Source organism: Rattus norvegicus, chromosome 13, assembly GCF_021556685.1.
Source record: "Rattus norvegicus strain SHRSP/BbbUtx chromosome 13, alternate assembly SHRSP_T2T, whole genome shotgun sequence".
In the NCBI taxonomy this organism is placed as follows: Eukaryota; Metazoa; Chordata; class Mammalia; order Rodentia; family Muridae; genus Rattus; species Rattus norvegicus.
This window is the reverse complement of record NC_141546.1, coordinates 33,394,816-33,413,511: the sequence shown is the minus strand read 5'-3', so window position 1 is coordinate 33,413,511 and position 18,696 is coordinate 33,394,816. Positions and strand designations below refer to the sequence as shown.

Genomic DNA, 18,696 nt, shown 5'->3' with positions numbered 1-18,696 from the left:
TATATAAAACTTAGACTCTTTCTCTACATAATATTCTTGTAACTTTTCTATGGATCTAGTTTTCAACCTCATATTTTCTTTACAGTGGCTTATCTCCTGCAGAAGCAGAATTTAATTACCTAAACACAGCACGTACCCTGGAACTCTATGGAGTTGAATTTCACTATGCAAGGGTAAGTAAGGAAAAATTACTTAGATGTTGAATTAGGCTTTTTCCCTTGATATAAAGGATTTTAAACTCTTTTTTGGTGTGTACAGTGCTGGGGTGATCGAACCAGGGCCTCAGGTACTCTTATACTTAGCCGTAAACCCCAGTGCTTCAAAATTTTAATTCCTTGAGAGAACTAGGTGACAGGATAATTCGTGTTTGCTGCCAAATAGTTCCACTAAAAATTTCTTATTGAAATAAATATTTCACAATAGCATAAGTACAAGATGGGTGGAAATTAATTGTTTTTCTTTTGGGTGTTGGTTTATGTTACAAACCCAATGTGGATTGTAGGGTCCAGTAGTTTTAGAACATTTGTTTTGTAAACAGAAGTTGCCTTGGGGCAGTGCTTTTTTCAAAATCTTTGCTAATCATGATCATAAAAGATGTTCTCATGTCACCACGGTGTGTTCTTTTGTTTCAAACATGAGCTAGCTCATGGTCAAATTTTATTTGTAAAGCCCATGTCTGCCTGTCATGTCTTTAAATATATAATCACTGGCTTTTCACAGTGTAACTCTTTTCCTATTTGAAACTTTTTTTTTTCAGAGATCGTTGTCCTCTGAGCTATATTTGTGAAAGGCTGTCCATCATCTGTAGCTATATTCCTTTTTGTAAATTATCAAGATTTTTATATTCCTTTGAAGTACTTAAAGTCCAGCTATTTTCAGTAGAATTATAGCCCTCAATTGAGTCAGCAGTGCAATTTTTATCCCCTTACACATTCTTGAGCTGTATTTGGCTAGTAGTAGCCATAAAGGGGAGCAAGGGCCTCCTTTTTCCTTAGATTACTTTGAAGTTGCCCCAGTACACAAACAAGCAGGTACAGAATCCACTGGGGAAGTACTCAAAGTTCTATCCTATAGTGCTTTTGCCACTCAGGGACTCACCCAGTCAGCTTCTCGGGAATGACCTCTACCTTTTATGTTTCACAAAGCCTATGTCTGTCTCAACTTTTCCCCCCATTTTTTGAGACAGTGTTTCTTGGTGTACCTTTGGCTTTCCTGTCATTTTTTTATAGCTTTGGCTCTCCTGAAACTTTGTGTAGCTTTGGCTGTCCTGGAACTCCCTCTGTAGACCAGAGTGGACGACCTCAGAGATCTGCCTGCCTCTGCCTCATGAGCTGGATTAAAGGCCTGTGTCACATAGTCCAGACTTGTCTGTCTACTTTTAGAATTCCAGATGGCCTGGTTTCCTCAAAAGATTGATATCTTGTAATTCCTTAATTGTCTCTTTGGACTTTTTTTTTTAACTGACTATTCACTCTCCTTCCATATTTGGGGTTAATTATTTTTACACTTAGGTTTATTACATATTCTCATTGGCATTTGTGCAGAAGTTTTTGTTTTTTGGTTTTTGTTTTTTTTTAAAGAGGAAAGTTTACAACTGATAGAATCACATTTTAAAATGAGTTCATGCTTTAAAATGTTCAGCTAAAACTTATGTTTATTTGAGTATCATAAGCAAAAGAGTGTTTGAAATTAGAAATAAAGGGAATTATTTGTGCTGTTTTCAAATGGACCAGAGTTATTTACAGAATTGAATGCAAAGTTAAAGCACATAAAGCTAACTATGTCATTACTTACTGATAGAATCAAGTAGTCCTCCTTTCTCCTAACTGTTAGATTGTAGAACAGTTTCTGAGCCAGTACTAAATGTAGACTATCAGATTAAAGAGATTTAAGTTTTAAATGGCAAGTTATTTGGAAACATGTTTAGCACAAACCAAACCAAAGAATGCTGCACATGGTGACACATGCTTCTCATCTGAGCATTTGGGAACCTGAGGCAAGATCACTCCACCCAGGCCAGCCTAACAGCACAGTGATGTGATCTCTCCAAAAAATGCCTTTTTAAAGGCCAGGAAATGCATTATTTCTTGTATGGGCATACTAAGACCTCAAAAGATTGTTCAGTAAATATAAAGGAAGAACACAGAAAGAAAACTTAAGTTTATTTGAGCATCAGAAACAAAGTGTATTTGAAACAAGCAAGGTGAAATTTTTGTGCTGTTTTTAAATGGAGCAGAGTTATCCCAGTTATTTATCTTAAAACATATCTAAATATGTTTTAAGCCATTGTTGTGGTGGGGGTATTCTGTGTTTTTCCCTGGTTGTCCTGGAACTCATTCTGTAGACCAGGCTGTCTTCACACTCAAAGATCTGCCTGCCTCTGCCTCCCAAGTGTATGCCACCATTTCTGGCAGTCAGTAGAATTTTAAGTTAAAAAGAAACAGAGGGGGTTGGGGATTTAGCTCAGTGGTAGAGCGCTTGTCTAGGAAGCACAAGGCCCTGGGTTTGGTCCCCAGCTCCGAAAAAAAGAACAAAAACAAAAAACAAACAAACAAACAAAAAAGAAACAGAGAAGATTCGTGAGGAACCACAAAGGGCTATTACTTTTCAGGTAGCGTGTTGTGTATGTTCAGGTCTTTGTTTTAAAGCTTGTGTGGTTTTGTGTAATCACTGCTATAATTGCAGTATGAAAACCCATGCCTCTGGTTGTGCCTTCGTAGTCAGTTTTCTACTTAGCTTATCCTGTCTCTTGCTGACTGTCGACTTAGCTTTTCTTTTAAATAGTTCACCATGTTATATATTGATATTAATTAGGTATTTCAGATAAGTGGTTTAAGAGGCAGATAAATATGAGGAATGTGTGGATGTGAACTACAGAAGGCTTCACAGAGAAGTCTATAGTCCAGACTTTAGTTTGGGTTCTTTTGGTTAACCAGAACCGAAAAGAGACAAAAGCTTCACTAATAAAACATGAAATTATGTTGTCACAAATCAATCATCAAACTTATGTTGCCTAACTAGGTTTTTACTAGTTTGGAGGAAGATAAAATGGGCTTTTACTATTGTTCAAATGATGTCCATACCAAGCTAATCAGTTAGGGCATTTTTGTACAGATTTGGGAGAACTGTTTGTTCTACCTAAGAGTTCACAGAACAGATGATTGAACAAAGGCTTTATTCTTTATTATTTATATTTTTTGAAGAGAAAAATGTTATAGTAATAAGTGATATGAAGAAAATAAAAAGAAGAAAGTAAGTCTTAAAGCTACAGTTTAAAGGATTTGTTTCCTTAATTTGGTCTGGCTTCAGGACACATGGATTTAGGATGTTAAAGCATGCCATTTCAAGTGCAAAAGCAAAACTGTTTCAAAGATTGACATTTAAGAAAAATATTTAAAGTCTTTTCATGCTCATAATGCAGAATAGTCTATTTAATTTGGATTGTCATATGAAAGCGCTTACACATTCTTCAAAACATAATTAATTTTTTTCTCTATGGGCTTTGAAACTTAAGAACAGTCTATTTTGTTTTTTCATGATATTGCTAATATATGTTGTTACTTACAGGATTTTTCATATCATGTAGATATTTTATCATAGATCCCCCTTTTTAGTCAGTCCTGGTCATAAGAGAAATCTTCAGATTTGTACTTTAAGACTGATTAAAAAAAACATTTTGTGTGTGGTTTATGTGTGGGTGCACTGGAATATGTGTACATGTGTATATAGAAACCCAAATTTGATGTCAAGAATCATCCTTAATACTTTTATACCTTATTTATTAAGACAGGATAAAGCCCAGAGCGTGCTGATATGTCTAGTCTTGTAGACAGTTTGCTGGGGGTTTGCCTTTCTCCTCCCTCTTTAGCAGGTGGGCTGCCAAGGCCACATGAGTTTCTAAGGATCTGAACTCTGGTCCTCAAGCTTGTGTGGCAAGGGCTTACCTTCTGAAACATCACTCCAGCTTCTAGAGTAGCAAATTTTAATAATGCTGCATTTCAGCTTGTTTTGAAAGTTTGCCTTTTATGAGGCAACAACAAATTATTTGGATTTGTAATTAAGTACAATTAAATTTTGGGTAATCTTTGAAATGTGTTTTTAAAAAAATCTAATCCTGTTTTAATTATTTTAGAGTGTCATATATTTATTTATTTTGAAGGATCAAAGTAACAATGAAATCCTGATTGGAGTGATGTCAGGAGGAATTCTGATTTACAAGAACAGGGTACGGATGAATACTTTTCTGTGGTAAGGATTTCTACCAATACTTTTGCTTTTATTGTAACATTACCAAATATAATAATTCATATTAAAGTAAATAGCCTTTAAATTGTTTTAGTTTTGTCAACTTACTTATGTGGTACAGTTTATACTTTATTTTGCCCTCTGGGTACCTATCCAAAGACAGCAAGACTTATTTCAATATATCTTTTTAAAAAGAAATATAATTATTTTTATTTTATATATATATTGCTGTTTTGCCTTCATGTGAGTATGTTGAGTCCAGTGGAACTGGTGTTAGAGACAGTTGTGAGCAGGCCATGTGGGTGCTGGGACTTGAACTCAGGTCCTCTAGAAGAGCAGCCAGTACTCTTTAACTGCTGAGCCATTTCTCCAGCCCTCAATGTGGCTTCTTAAAAGTATTAGTTGACAGAAGCCATGTAGTAAAAGGCTATGGCAAACAAGTGAGTTTCCTGGAGCCCACTGTTTTGCTTGGCAGCAATGGGTGCACTCTGGAGAGACCCAGCCTCAGAGACTTCCTCCCAGGACTGCTTCTTGCTGCTGATAGGCCTTTCCTGCTGTTGTTATATAGCCTAATGATTCCTGGGCATCAGCCTACACAATTGGGCAAATTTCCTTCAGATCGGCATGAAGAAGATGGACGTTCACAAATTAATGCTGTTTAGGTGGATTGATAACTTCCTGATTTGATTCAAATGCTTTCAGGAAGAAAGTTTTAGGGAGATGGTTTTACTTGTTTTGTCAGAAAGATGTAATGACGTTAGGATCAAGAATAAAGGCTGCCCCCTCCTCATACAATAGTAAGCAAAGGCTGCATAATGAGTGCATGAGCCCGTGGGAACCACAACTGGGGAGTGAGGCTGATATAGGAAGAAGATGCAAGAGACAGAATACAGAAGAGCAGCCGTGCACACCACGTCAGCAGGCAGGACTGTTCTCTCAGTGTCTTAAAGTCAAGCAGCACAAAATGGACCAGTTCCAGGAAGATAAACAGTGAACACAAAGGTTTAAGTGGCAAGTTTATGATACACAGTATCTATGTTTGACCATTTGAAGGCCATTCCTTCATGTTTGCACAGTCTCTCAAGGACTTATGTGTAAGCAGAGGAACTCAGCAGGGTAAAATGCACATCGTAATTAAAAACAAAGACACGTATTGGGACTAAAGTTAACTCTGGATGTGCTCCCCAGAAATAAGGAATACAGTGAGCTTCCATAAATTGCACTAAGAAGAGAAATAGGCTTGGGATAGATTAGTGATCAAGAAAAAACATTCATTCCAGACCAGGTCCAAGGATGAAGCCTCAGGTGTGCACTATGGTAAAGTGAGGACATATGAAAGTGTTGCTTTAAACTTAAAATGAGCTTATAGAATGAAATACTCTTTTGAACTTAATATCAACATTCTTCTGTAACTGAAGTATTTTATAAAGAACTTTTGTCTAGAAGGTATAGATTGCCAGAGAAAAGAAAGTGTGGCTTTGAGGCGCTGCCCTATCCAACAAATGTATATATGTATATGTATGTACATACATACGTGTGTTGGTATATGTGTATGTATGTAAGTATGCATGAACACTTGTGAAATTAATGAAACAGGTGATTGGGCCTGGCCAAAGTGTTCGTGTGTGTGTGTGTGTGTGTGTGTGTGTGTGTGTGTGTGTATCTTTGTGTCTGTTGTGTCTGTGTTTGTGTGTGTCTATGTGTGTGCTTGACTTTCTTCCTTCCTTTTCTTTTCTCTCTGGCTTACAAAGAGTTAACAAATTCTTTATAAGACTCTATCCTAGCTAGTGAAGGGTATTTGAGCCAAGAGACAAAGAGTTAGGATAACTAAGCTTTTTAAATTAGTCCCCTGTTGCTATCAGCAGGAGTTAAATTGCCAGAAGCCACAAGCTTTTAGCCATAGAATAACGGAGTTAAAGGAAGAAATTGCCCAAACTAACCATCTTTGGCCACTTAATCACCAATAGAAATTGCCAAAGGTAAAGCAGTTTTGGCCACGACTGTCTGCCTCCATTTACCTTGTGATGCTGGCCCAACAATTAATAATTTTTCTTCTTTAAGGATATTCAAATATTATCATAAGAATACTCCATTTATGGTTGCTATCATGTTAAGAACTGCACTTGCTGTTTTTATTTAAATGTAGACCTGGAAAGGCCATTTATTAGCTGAAAGAGAAGCATGGCTACTTAACCAAGACCCTGGTTGTTTAAACCACCAGTACTGGTGTTTTAAACTAGTTCAAACAAACATGTTTGTCCCACTAACGTTTAACACACATACTTCCATTGTCTTACCCATCTGCCATGTTTGCTTGATGTCCTTGCTCTCATTGTCCAAGATGGGTCACCAACATGATTTATCATTTTTGTATGTCAAAAAAATGAAAAAGAGAAAGCATCTTATACTTTTTAAGTAGATAAATTAAACATCATAAAAATTACTTTGAGCATATCACTGTACTTAATGTAGTCAAGGTTATTTAGAGGTTTATCTTTTAAATAAAGTGACTTTTAGGGGAAGAAACAAATTCAGAATCAATTCATGGTATCAATGCATTTCTTTTGTATACTTCCTAAAATATTTGATATTTTTTCAGTAACATTTTTATTTTTAATAGACTTCCATAATTAGTTTAATAATACTTTGGCAGAATAAAAATTAAAATATGATAGCTAACCAAAATAAATATTTTAGAGAGCTACCATAACTTTCCTTTTTAAAAAAGCTGTGCATGGTAATCCATACCTGTAATTCCAGGACTTTTGTAATACAACACCTCTGAAATACTGTTTTGCTGATAGAAATGCAGATAAATACACTAACTTTGGAAACTCATAGTTTCTTTAAAATTGAAAAAAAATGTATTAGCAGAGTGCTCTAGAGGAGTAAAAAGGAGAGGCAAAGGGAAAGAGAAAGAAAGAATGGGATTAGAGTATCTGACATGCTAGTCCTAACACTGGCCATCTGCTTGTTGGAATGGTAGAGAAGCCTAGGATTCAATCTAAGAACTTCAACTGTCTCAGTCCGGTGCCAAGAGCCTGGAAGGTCCCTGAAAAGTTGTGTCTATATGAGAAGACTGAAGAATTAGAATGCAATATCAACTCTGAGTAGCAGGAATAGCATCCATGGATGAACTCAGTTCAGGAAGAAGCAGGGAAGGCAGGAGTACATCCCTAACCTCTTTATATCTCATTGCTGGGGATGGGTCTTCCTCTTAGTTAAACCTCTCTTGAAAACCCCTCTGTGACAGTCTTAGAGGTGCGTCCTCAGTGACTCTAAATCCAATTGTGATGTGTAATCTTGATGGACAAGTTAATAGGGTTAGTATTACCATGGAAACAGGCCTTTAGGCCTGTCTGTGAGAGACTTCCCATTTGGCTACCTGGAGGATTAGAGCATTTCATGAGATGTGGTCCTAGACTAAATAAAAAGATCACAAAACTGTCAATCTAACTGTAGATTCAACGTGATGAACTGTCTTATGTTCTTGCCACCATGGCTGTCCTGCCTTGATGAGAGCTGTATTTCAAACCATGAGTCAAAATAATCCATTCTTAACTTATTTTGTTAGGTATTTTGTCATAATAACAGGAGAAATAATTTATGCCAGGACTGGGGTCATTGCTGTGTTAATTTTGACTATGTGGTTCTTAGGCCTGTGGAACTAGTTTGTGGGGGAGAGTGTGGAAGAGTTTAGGCATTTGGACTAGAAAAACCCAAAATTCTGAATGCAGAACTTTATGGGTCATTGTGATGTAAATTTGGAAGGCCAGAATGCAGAAAACTGGACAGTGGAGGTCTGGCTCATGACAGTTTAAAGAAGAAGAAGGTTATATGGGAAACTGGGCTAGAAGCCTTTTATGTTATGTTATAGCAAAACAAAACAAAACAAAAACCTGACTTTATTTGGCCCAAGTTCTGAGAACTTAATTTAGGCAGAATTCCCAATGTATGGGCTAACATTTTACAGAGGAAATTTCAAGGCAGTATAGTATTCGTACTCTATGCCTTGCTGCTGCTCTTCCTCAGGTTACAGTGATTAAAAGTAAAAAGTGGAGCAAAGCGATATGAAATACATAGGTTTGTAAGGAAAAGAGTATGAGCAAGTATAAAAGTACAGAAAAGGCAAGTTTAAAAGCAGTTGGAATCATTAGAGATTTGTATCATTAAAGAGAAACCTTTACACCAACTCAATAGGAATGGTATCCCAGAAACACTGAAGACTCCATCTTGTGAAAATGCAAATGGTTCCAGAGATTTGCTAAAGCCAGACAGTGTGTGGGAAGTTTGGAGTCCCAGTAAGAAGGTAGCTATTGGGGTTGGGGATTTAGCTCAGTGGTAGAGCACTTGCCTAGCAAGTGCAAAGCCCTGGGTTCGGTCCCCAGCTCCGAAAAAAAGAAGAGAAGGAAAAAAAAAAAAAAAAAAAAGAAGGCAGCTATTGCCTGAGGTTGTAAAGGTAACATCAAAGTTACAGTGGAGACCCAGACCCCAGGATTTTATTGGGGACCAAGAGATGTCCACTGAAGGAATACTATAGGAAATAGAGTGGAACAGGTTCAAGAGTCTATGTATCCTGCTGAAAACAGAACTAGAGAGTTCTGACTGCCCAACCCTTTGAGCCCCTATGATTTGAACCCCAGAAGCCTCATATAGGGCTAAAGATTTTGACTGTTTTCCTTGTAGCATTTCTATCTTGCTTTGTTCTGATCTTTGGAATAGAACTATTAACTCTATTCCACTGAGTGTATGTAACTTGGTTTCTAAATGTACAGGTTCATGGTTAAGGATTAGATGAGGATTGAAAAGATTTTCTGAGCAGTGTTGGAACTGTTAAAGATTATGGGAACACAGAAATAAATATTGGACATGTCTGTCAAGGAGATCCACCTTAGAGTAATAAATAATGTTTCTCAACCTGTGAGTTTTGACCCCTTTGGCAAATCTCTATCCAAAAATTATTTACATTATGATTCATGTCTAGCAAAATTACAATTATGAAGTAACACAACATGATTTTATGGTTGTGGGTCACCACAAAATGAGGAACTGTATTAAATGGTTGTAGCATTAGGAAGCTACACTGGTTGTGGAGAACCACCACTGGCCTAATTGAACTGGAAAGACTACCATAAATGTGGGCAGCACAATTCCTTAGGCTGTAATCTTGGACTAAATAAAAAAAAAAAAGCAAGCTGAACACTAGCATTCATCTTTCTCAGTGCTTCTCACCTACAGACACAGTGTGACCATTTCCTCTTATCACCATGACATCTCTTCCATAATGGATTGTACCCTCAACCTGTGAGCCAGAGTAAACCCTTCTTCCTTTTGTTGTTAGGTGTATTGTCCTAGTAATAACAAAGTAAGTAAAGGGCTGGGGAGACAGCTCAGCGGTTAGGAACACTGGCTGCTCTTCCAGAGGTCCTGAGTTCAGTTCCCAGCAACCATCTGTAATGGGATCTGATGCCCTCTTCTGGTGTGTCTGAAGACAGCTGTACTCATATAAATATAATAATATATAAATCTTAAAAAAAAAAAAGGGAAAAGTAACTAAGAAATACACGAGTCAGATTGGTGCCTTGTTATCCCAGTACTTTTTTCTTAGAGATTTATACAGGAGAAACAATTCACTTTAAAAAAAAAGGTTTATAAAATTCATAATAGTATATAGTATTCATAAGATAAGAATGTACGGGGTTGGGGATTTAGCTCAGTGGTAGAAGGCCCTGAGTTCGGTCCCCAGCTCCGAAAAAAAGAAAGAAAAAAAAGGTACATCAATTGAAAGGATAAATTATAGAATATCTCCACGGTATAATTCTTGGCATTAGAAAGAAACGACCTATGGAAACAATAAAACATTAGCATGATGATTGCTCTGTGGTGGTTATGCAGTTGGACAGATTTTGTTAAAGCTTATTGAATTGTTCATCTAATATTGGTAAGTTGTATAGATGCAAATTATTTCTGGATAAAACTGATAAAACTAAAGATCATTCACTGTCTCATCTTATACTTTTGAAATGTTTTTTATGTAATTGTTACTTCCCATGTTCAAAGATAAAAATGTAATTCTTACCTGCCAGTACAGATAGCACACACAAAGAGTAATTTCTTTTTTTATTTTATACTGTATGTAAATGTCAAAATCATAAATTATAAATAATATCATAAATTATATAATTTAATTAACAAATTTAAAATACCAGAGATAATTAATTTTCTCTGTGTTTTCAAAGTTCTATATTATATAAATTTTGGTTTTTTTTAAACTGTTACTATAAAATAAAGATTCTGGGAAGCTACTTACACTGCTTGCAAACAAAAAAATACATTCTATGGAATATTGAAGTGAATTTGAGATGGCTTTTTCAGGATACAGAGAGGGTTTCACACTTGGAAGGGGACTGAATTTTCAGGAATAACTTTATATATATAGGGTATTTGTTTCAGAAGATTTGATGCAGTATTTTATAGTTATACATACTAGAAGTATGTTTAAAGTTTAGAAATAATATTCATATGTATGTCCAAGGTTTTGTGCAAGAAAACCAAGCAATGAATGTTAACATTGAAATATTATTTAGAAAATATTTCATAATACAAATTTTAAATATTGTTTTCAGTAATTAAATAGATGGGATTTAAAGTTATAGACCTATTAAGCCCACATCACTATGTGCTGTAAAGGATTTTTCCCCAACTATTCTTAACAGTACTCAGTATAACAAAGCTTGTGCAAAGATGTTAAGATTGTAAAAGAGGGACAGAGAATTCACCTTCCCAGTCAGACATGTAAGGTGTTCACTATCTTCTCCCACAACAAAGAGAACTCAATAAAAACAGAAAGTCAACAATCCTTGGGCTCTTCAAGGAGTTGAGACACTGAATAAACTTCTGCTTTGAGAACTGGAGACATGTGACTACAGAGATCTGACTGTTGGGAGTGCTTAAAAGGCTAGCTGGTTGCTGGGTGGCAGAATCTAGACTGGTTTGAAAAAAACAGCTTCTTATGTCCCATCTTCTGAGAGTTTTCAAGCTTCAGGAGTGTAAGTACCAGGTATACATTCCTGTTCTCATGGTGAGAGCTAAGGGGCATAGGCCCGTATGCCACTTTGACTTCATCATAAGATCCAACCAGATTCTCCTGATCACATCTTTTTTTTTTTTCTTTATTAACTTGAGTATTTCTTATTTAGATTTCTATTGTTATTCCTTTTCCCAGTTTCCTGGCCAACATCTCCCAACCCCTTCCCCTCCCCGTCTCTATCAGTGTTCCCCTCCCCATCCTCCCCCCATTACCGCCCTCTCCACAACAATCACATTCACTGGGGGTTAAGTCTTAGCAGGACCAAGGACTTTCCCTTCCACCAGTGCTCTTACTAGGCTATTCATTGCTACCTATGAGGTTGGATCCCAGGGTGAGTCCATGTATAGTCCTTGGGTAGTGGCTTACTCCCTGGAAGCTCTGGTTGCTTGGCATTGTTGTTAATATGGGGTCTTGAGCCCCTTCGGGCTCTTCCAGTCCTTTCTCTGATTCCTTCAACGGGAGTCCCGTTCTCAGTTCAGTGGTTTGCTGCTGGCATTCACCTATGTATTTGCTGTATTCTGGGTATGTCTCTCAGGAGAGATCTACATCCGGTTCCTGTCGGCCTGCACTTCTTTGCTTCATCCATCTTGTCTAATTGGGTGGCTGTATATGTATGGGCCACGTGTGGGGCAGACTCTGAATGGGTGTTTCTTCTGCCTCTGTTTTAATCTTTGCCTGCCTATTCCCTCCCAAGGGTATTCTTGTTCCCCTTTTAAAGAAGGAGTGAAGCATTCGCAATTTGATCATCCTTCTTGAGTTTCATGTGTTCTGTGCATCTAGGGCAATTCAAGCATTTGGGCTAATAGCCACTTATCAATGAGTGCATACCATGTGTGTTTTTCTGTGATTGGGTTACCTCACTCAGGATGATATTTTCCAGTTCCCTCCATTTGCCTATGAATTTCATAAAGTCATTGTTTTTGGTACCTGAGTAATATTCCATTGTGTAGATGCACCACATTTTCTGTATCCATTCCTCTGTTGAAGGACATCTGGGTTGTTTCCAGCTTCTGGCTATTATAAATAAGGCTGCTATGAACATAGTGGAGCATGTGTCTTTGTTATATGTTGGGGCATCTTTTGAGTATATGCCCAAGAGAGGTATAGCTGGGTCCTCAGGTAGTTTAATGCCCAATTTTCTGAGGAACCTCCAGACTGATTTCGAGAATGGTTGTACCAGTCTGCAATCCCACCAACAATGGAGGAGTGTTCCTCTTTCTCCACATCCTTGCCAGCATTTGCTGTCACCCGAGTTTTTGATCTTAGCCATTCTCACTGATGTGAGGTGAAATCTCAGGGTTGTTTTGATTTGCATTTCCCTTATGACTAAAGATGTTGAACATTTCTTTAGGTGTTTCTCAGCCATTCGGCATTCCTCAGCTGTGAATTCTTTGTTTAGCTCCGAACCCCATTTTTTAATAGGGTTATTTGTCTCCCTGCAGTCTAACTTGTTGAGTTCTTTGTATATTTTAGATATAAGGCCTCTATCTGTTGTAGGATTGGGAAAGATCTTTTCCCAATCTGTTGGTTGCCGTTTTGTCCTAACCATATTGTCCTTTGCCTTACAGAAGCTTTGCAGTTTTATGAGATCCCATTTGTCTATTCTTGATCTTAGAGCATAAGCCATTGGTGTTTTATTCAGGAAATTTTCTCCAATGCCCATGTGTTCGAGATGCTTCCCCACTTTTTCTTCTATTAGTTTGAGTGTATCTGGTTTGATGTAGAGGTCCTTGAACCACTTGAACTTAAGCTTTGTACAGGGTGATGAACATGGATCGATCTGCATTCTTCTACATGCTGACATCCAGTTGAACCAGGAACATTTTCTGAAAATGCTATCTCTTTTCCATTGGATGGTTTTGGCTCCTTTGTCAAAAATCAATTGACCATAGGTGTGTGGGTTCATTTCTGGGTCTTCAATTCTATTCCACTGGTCTATATGTCTGTCTCTGTACCAATACCATGCAGTTTTTATCACTATTGTTCTGTAATACTGCTTGAGTTCAGGGATAGTGATTCCCCCTGAAGTCCTTTTATTGTTGAGGATAGTTTTAGCTATCCTGGGTTTTTTGTTATTCCAGATGAATTTGCAGACTGTTCTAACTGTGAAGAATTCGATTGGTATTTTGATGGGGATTGCATTGAATCTGTAGATCGCTTTTGGTAAAATGGCCATTTTTGCTATATTAATCCTGCCAATTCATGAGCATAGGAGATCTTTCCATCTTCTGAGGTCTTCTTCAATTTCTTTCTTCAGAGGCTTGAAGTTCATATTGTACAGATCTTTTACTTGCTTGGTTAAAGTCACACCGAGGTAATTTATATTATTTGGGACTATTATGAAGGGTGTCATTTCCCTAATTTCTTTCTCAGCTTGTTTCTCTTTTTTGTAGAGGAAGGCTACTGATTTATTTGAGTTAATTTCATACCCAGCCACTTTGTTGAAGGTGTTTATCAGGTTTTGTAGTTCTCTGGTGGAACTTTTGGGATCACTTAAATATACTATCATATCATCTACCAATAGTGATATTTTGACTTCTTCTTTTCCAATCTGTATCCCCTTGATCTCCTTTTGTTGTCTGATTGCTCTGGCTAGAACTTCAAGAACTATATTGAATAAGTAGGGAGAGAGTGGGCAGCCTTGTCTAGTCCCTGATTTTAGTGGGATTGCTTCAAGTTTCTCTCCATTTAGTTTGATGTTAGCGACTGGTTTGCTGTATATGGCTTTTACTATGTTTAGGTATGGGCCTTGAATTCCTATTCTTTCCATGACTTTTATCATGAAGGGGTGTTGAATTTTGTCAAATGCTTTCTCAGCATCTAATGAAATGATCATGTGGTTTTGTTCTTTCAGTTTGTTTATGTAATGGATCACGTTGATGATTTTCTGTATATTAAACCATCTCTGCATGCGTGGGATGAAGACTACTTGATCAAGGTGGATGATTGTTTTTACGTACTCTTTGATTCGGTTTGACATAATTTTATTGAGTATTTTTGCGTCGATATTCATAAGGGAATTTGGTCTGAACTTCTCTTTCTTTGTTGGGTCTTTGTGCGGTTTAGGTATAAGAGTAATTGTAGCTTCAATGAAGGAATTCGGTAGTGCTCCATCTGTTTCAATTTTGTGGAATAGTTTGGATAGTATTGGTATGAGGTCTTCTATGAAGGTCTGATAGAATTCTGCACTAAACCCATCTGGACCTGGGCTCTTTTTGGTTGGGAGACCTTTAATGACTGCTTCTATTTCGTTAGGAGTTATGGGGTTGTTTAAATGGTTTATCTGTTCCTGATTTAACTTTGGTACCTGGTATCTGTCTTGGAAATTGTCCATTTCCTGCAGATTTTCAAGTTTTGTTGAATATAGGCTTTTGTAATAGGATCTGAAGTTTTTTGAATTTCCTCTGATTCTGTAGTTATGTCTCCCTTTTCATTTCTGATTTTGTTAATTTGGACACACTCTCTGTGTCCTCTCGTTAGTCTGGCTAAGGATTTATCTATCTTGTTGACTTTCTCAAAGAACCAACTTTTGGTTCTGTTGATTCTTTCTATGGTCCTTTTTGTTTCTACTTGGTTGATTTCAGCTCTGAGTTTGATTATTTCCTGCCTTCTACGCCTCCTGGGTGTGTTTGCTTCTTTTTGTTCTAGAGCTTTTAGGTGTGCTGTCAAGCTGCTGACATATGCTGTCTCCTGTTTCTTTCTGCAAGCACTCAGAGCTATGAGTTTTCCTCTTAGCACAGCTTTCATTGTGTCCCATAAGTTTGGGTATGCTGTACCTTCATTTTCATTAAATTCTAAGAAGTCTTTAATTTCTTTCTTTATTTCTTCCTTGACCAGGTTATCATTGAGTAGAGCATTGTTCAACTTTCATGTGTATGTGAGCGTTCTTCCCTTAAAGTTATTGAAGACCAGCTTTAGCCCGTGGTTGTCTGATAGGACGCATGGGATTATTTCTATCTTTCTGTATCTGTTGAGGCTTGTTTTATGACCAATTATATGGTCAAGTTTGGAGAAAATACCATGAGGTGGTGAGAAGAAAGTATATCCTTTTGTTTTAGGATAGAATGTTTTATAAATATCTGTTAAGTCCATTTGGTTCATGACTTCTCTTAGTCTGTCTATGTCTCTGTTTAATATCTGTTTCCATGATCTGTCCATTGATGAGAGTGGGGTGTTGAAATCTCCTACTGTTATTGTGTGAGGTGCAACGTGTGTTTTGAGCTTTAGTAAGGTTTCTTTTATGTATGTAGGTGCCCTTGTATTTGGAGCATAGATATTTAGGACTGAGAGTTCATCTTGGTGGATTTTTCCTTTGATGAATATGAAGTTTCCTTCCTCATCTTTTTTGATGACTTTTAGTTGAAAATTGATTTTATTCAATATTAGAATGGCTACTCTAGCTTGCTTCTTCAGACCATTTGCTTCGAAAGTTGTTTTCCAGGCTTTCACTCTGAGGTAGTGTCTGTCTTTGTCTTTGAGGTGTGTTTCCTGTAGGCAACAGAATCCATGGTCCTCATTGCGTATCCAGTTTGTTGATGTATGTCTTTTTATTGGGGAATTCAGTTCATTGATGTTGAGAGATATTAAGGAATAGTGATTATTGCTTCCTGTTATATTCATATATAGATGTGAGGTTATGTTTGCGTGCTTTTCTTCTCTTTGTTTTGTTGCCAAGACGATTAGTTTCTTGCTTTTTCTAGAATGTAGCTTGGCTCCGTATTTTGGCCTTTACCATTTATTATCCTTTGTAGCGCTGGATTTCTAGTAAGATATTGTGTAAATTTGGTTTTGTCATGGAATATCTTGGTTTCTCCATCAATGTTAATTGAGAGTTTTGCAGGATACAGTAACCTGGACTGGCATTTGTGTTCTCTTAGGTTCTGTATGACATCTGTCCAGGATCTTCTGGCTTTCATAGTCTCTGGCGAGATGTCTGGTGTGATTCCGATAGGTCTGCCTTTATATGTTACTTGACCTCTTTCCCTTACTGCTTTTAATATTCTTTATTTTGTTCATTTGGTGTTTTGACTATTATGTGACGGGAGGAGTTTCTTTTCTGGTCCAATCTATTTGGGGTTCTGTAGGCTTCTTGTATGCTTATGGGCATCTCTTTCTTTAGTTTAGGGAAGTTTTCTTCTATGATTTTGTTGAAGATATTTACTGGTCCTTTGAGCTGGGAGTCTTCACTCTCTTCTATACCTATTATCCTTAGATTTCATCTTCTCATTGAGTCCTGGATTTCCTGCATGTTTTGGACCAATAGGTTTTTCCATTTTACATTATCTTTGACAGTTGTGTTGATGATTTCTATGGAATCTTCTACTCCTGAGATTCTCTCTTCTATCTCTTGTATTCTGTTGGTGATGCTTGTATCTACGGCTCCTTGTCTCTTCCTTTGGTTTTCTATATCCAGGGTTGTTTCCCTGTGTTCTTTCTTCATTGCTTCTATTTCCATTTTTAACTCCTTTACCTGTTTGATTGTGTTTTCCTGGAATTCTTTCAGGGATTTTTGTGATTCCTCTCGGTAGGCTTCTACTTGTTTCTTAATGTTTTCCTGTGTTTCTCTAAGGGAGTTCTTCATGTCTTTCTTGAAGTCCTACAGCATCATGATCAAATGTGATTTTAAATCTAGATCATGCTTTTCTGGTGTGTTTGGATATTCAGTGTTTGCTTTGGTGGGAGAATTGGGCTCCGATGATGCCATATAGTCTTGGTTTCTATGGCTTGGGTTCCTGCGCTTTCCTCTCGCCATCAGATTATCTCTGGTGTTACCTTGTTCTGCTATTTCTAATAGTGGCTAGACTGTCCTATAGGCCTGTGTGTCAGGAGTGCTGTAGACCTGTTTTCCTGTTTTCGTTCAGCCAGTCATGGGAACAGAGTGTTCTGCTTTCGGGTGTGTAGTTTTTCCTGTCTATAGGTCTTCAGCTGTTCCTGTGGGCCTGTGTCCTGAGTTCACCAGGCAGGTTGCTTGAAGCGGAAAAGTTGGTCTTACCTGTGGTCCTGAGGGTCAAGTTTGCTCATGGGGTGTTACTTTTGAGCTCTTGGTGAGGTCAGCAACCAGGAGGGCCTGTGCTCCCTTTTCTGGGAGCTTCTGTGCACCCGTGTCCCAGATGGCGTTAGGTGTTTTCCTCTGGAGTCAGAAATGTGGGCAGAGTGTAGTCTCCTCTGGCTTCCCAGGCATGTTTGCCTCTCTGAAGATTTAGCTTTCCCTCCCACAGGATTTGGGTGCAGAGAACTGTTTATCTGGTCGGTCCCTTCAGGTTCTGGCGGTGTCTCAGACGCAGCGGATTTGCCTCTGCTGTGCCCTTATCCAAGGGAACCCAGAGGCCGTATACAGTTTCCTCTTGGGCCAGGGATGTGGGCAGGGGTGGGCAGTATTGGTGGTCTCTTGCGCTCTGCAGTCTCAGGATTGCCCACCTGTCCGGGCAGTGAGCTCTCTTTCCCCTGGGGTTTGGGAGCAGTGAGGTGCGGGCCGGGATCAGCGAGGTTGGGAATCCAGCTAAAATCTGGAAGTGTCAGGTCCCAGAGGAATTTTACCTCTGTGTGTCCTGAGACCACCAGTCAGGTTGCTTGAAGCAGAAAAGTTGGTCTTACCTGTGGTCCCGAGGGTCAAGTTTGCTCGTGGGATATTGCTTTTGAGCTCTCCATGAGGGCAGCAACCAGGAGGGCCTGCGCTGCCTTTTCCGGGAGCCCCCGTGCACCGGGGTCCCAGATGGCATTAGGTGTTTTCCTCTAGAGTCAGAAATGTGGGCAGAGTGTATTCTCTTCTAGCTTCCCAGGCGTGTCTGCCTCTCTGAAAGTTTAGCTCTCCCTCCCATGGGATTTGGGTGCAGAGATCCTGATCACATCTTAAAGGCCCTGTCAACAAAGGTCCTGTGTAGTAACAGGACTACAACTGAAAAACTGCCAGGAAAGCAATTTAAAGAGATGTATAGAAGCCCAAAGATAGCAAGATATCCAGGAATAAGGGTACTGGAAGAACCTAAGCATAGCCTTTTGTGAATTAAGCATGAAGTTTCACCTAAGAAATGTTTTCTGGGTCTTTTTATTCAATAAATTATATCTGGGTTCAACTGTAAATTTTGAGATCTTCAAAGGGAGAATCACAAGGAAGGAAAACACCGAAATACCATTTTTCTTTTTGTAGAGAAATAAAGTATAAGAATTTCATGACATTTGTCTTTATAAAAAACTATGACATATTTGCAAGTGTTCAAAGAAATAACATTGTCAATTTAGTCTATAGTTGTATTTCACAATCAAGAGAAAACTAAGTTCTCTCAAACAGAAATTAAAGGAGTCTTTCACTAGTTAGTTAGTTTCACTGTTTCAACAGTTCTGAGGACTGTTAAACTAAGTTC

The 18,696-nt window shown here is 38.1% G+C and overlaps 1 protein-coding gene across 6 annotated transcripts in view; it reads left to right on the top strand.

Moving 5' to 3' along the window:
- The window catches only part of Ptpn4 (protein tyrosine phosphatase, non-receptor type 4), a 180,133-nt gene that overhangs the window by 85,055 nt on the left and 76,382 nt on the right, over positions 1–18,696 (top strand). For 4 of the 6 annotated variants that reach the window (XM_087579983.1, XM_087579982.1, XM_087579981.1 and 1 more), the window contains 2 exon segments: positions 86–173; positions 4,160–4,248. In XM_087579983.1, the coding sequence (XP_087436109.1) occupies positions 86–173; positions 4,160–4,248 (177 nt within the window). 6 annotated transcript variants of the gene reach the window in all.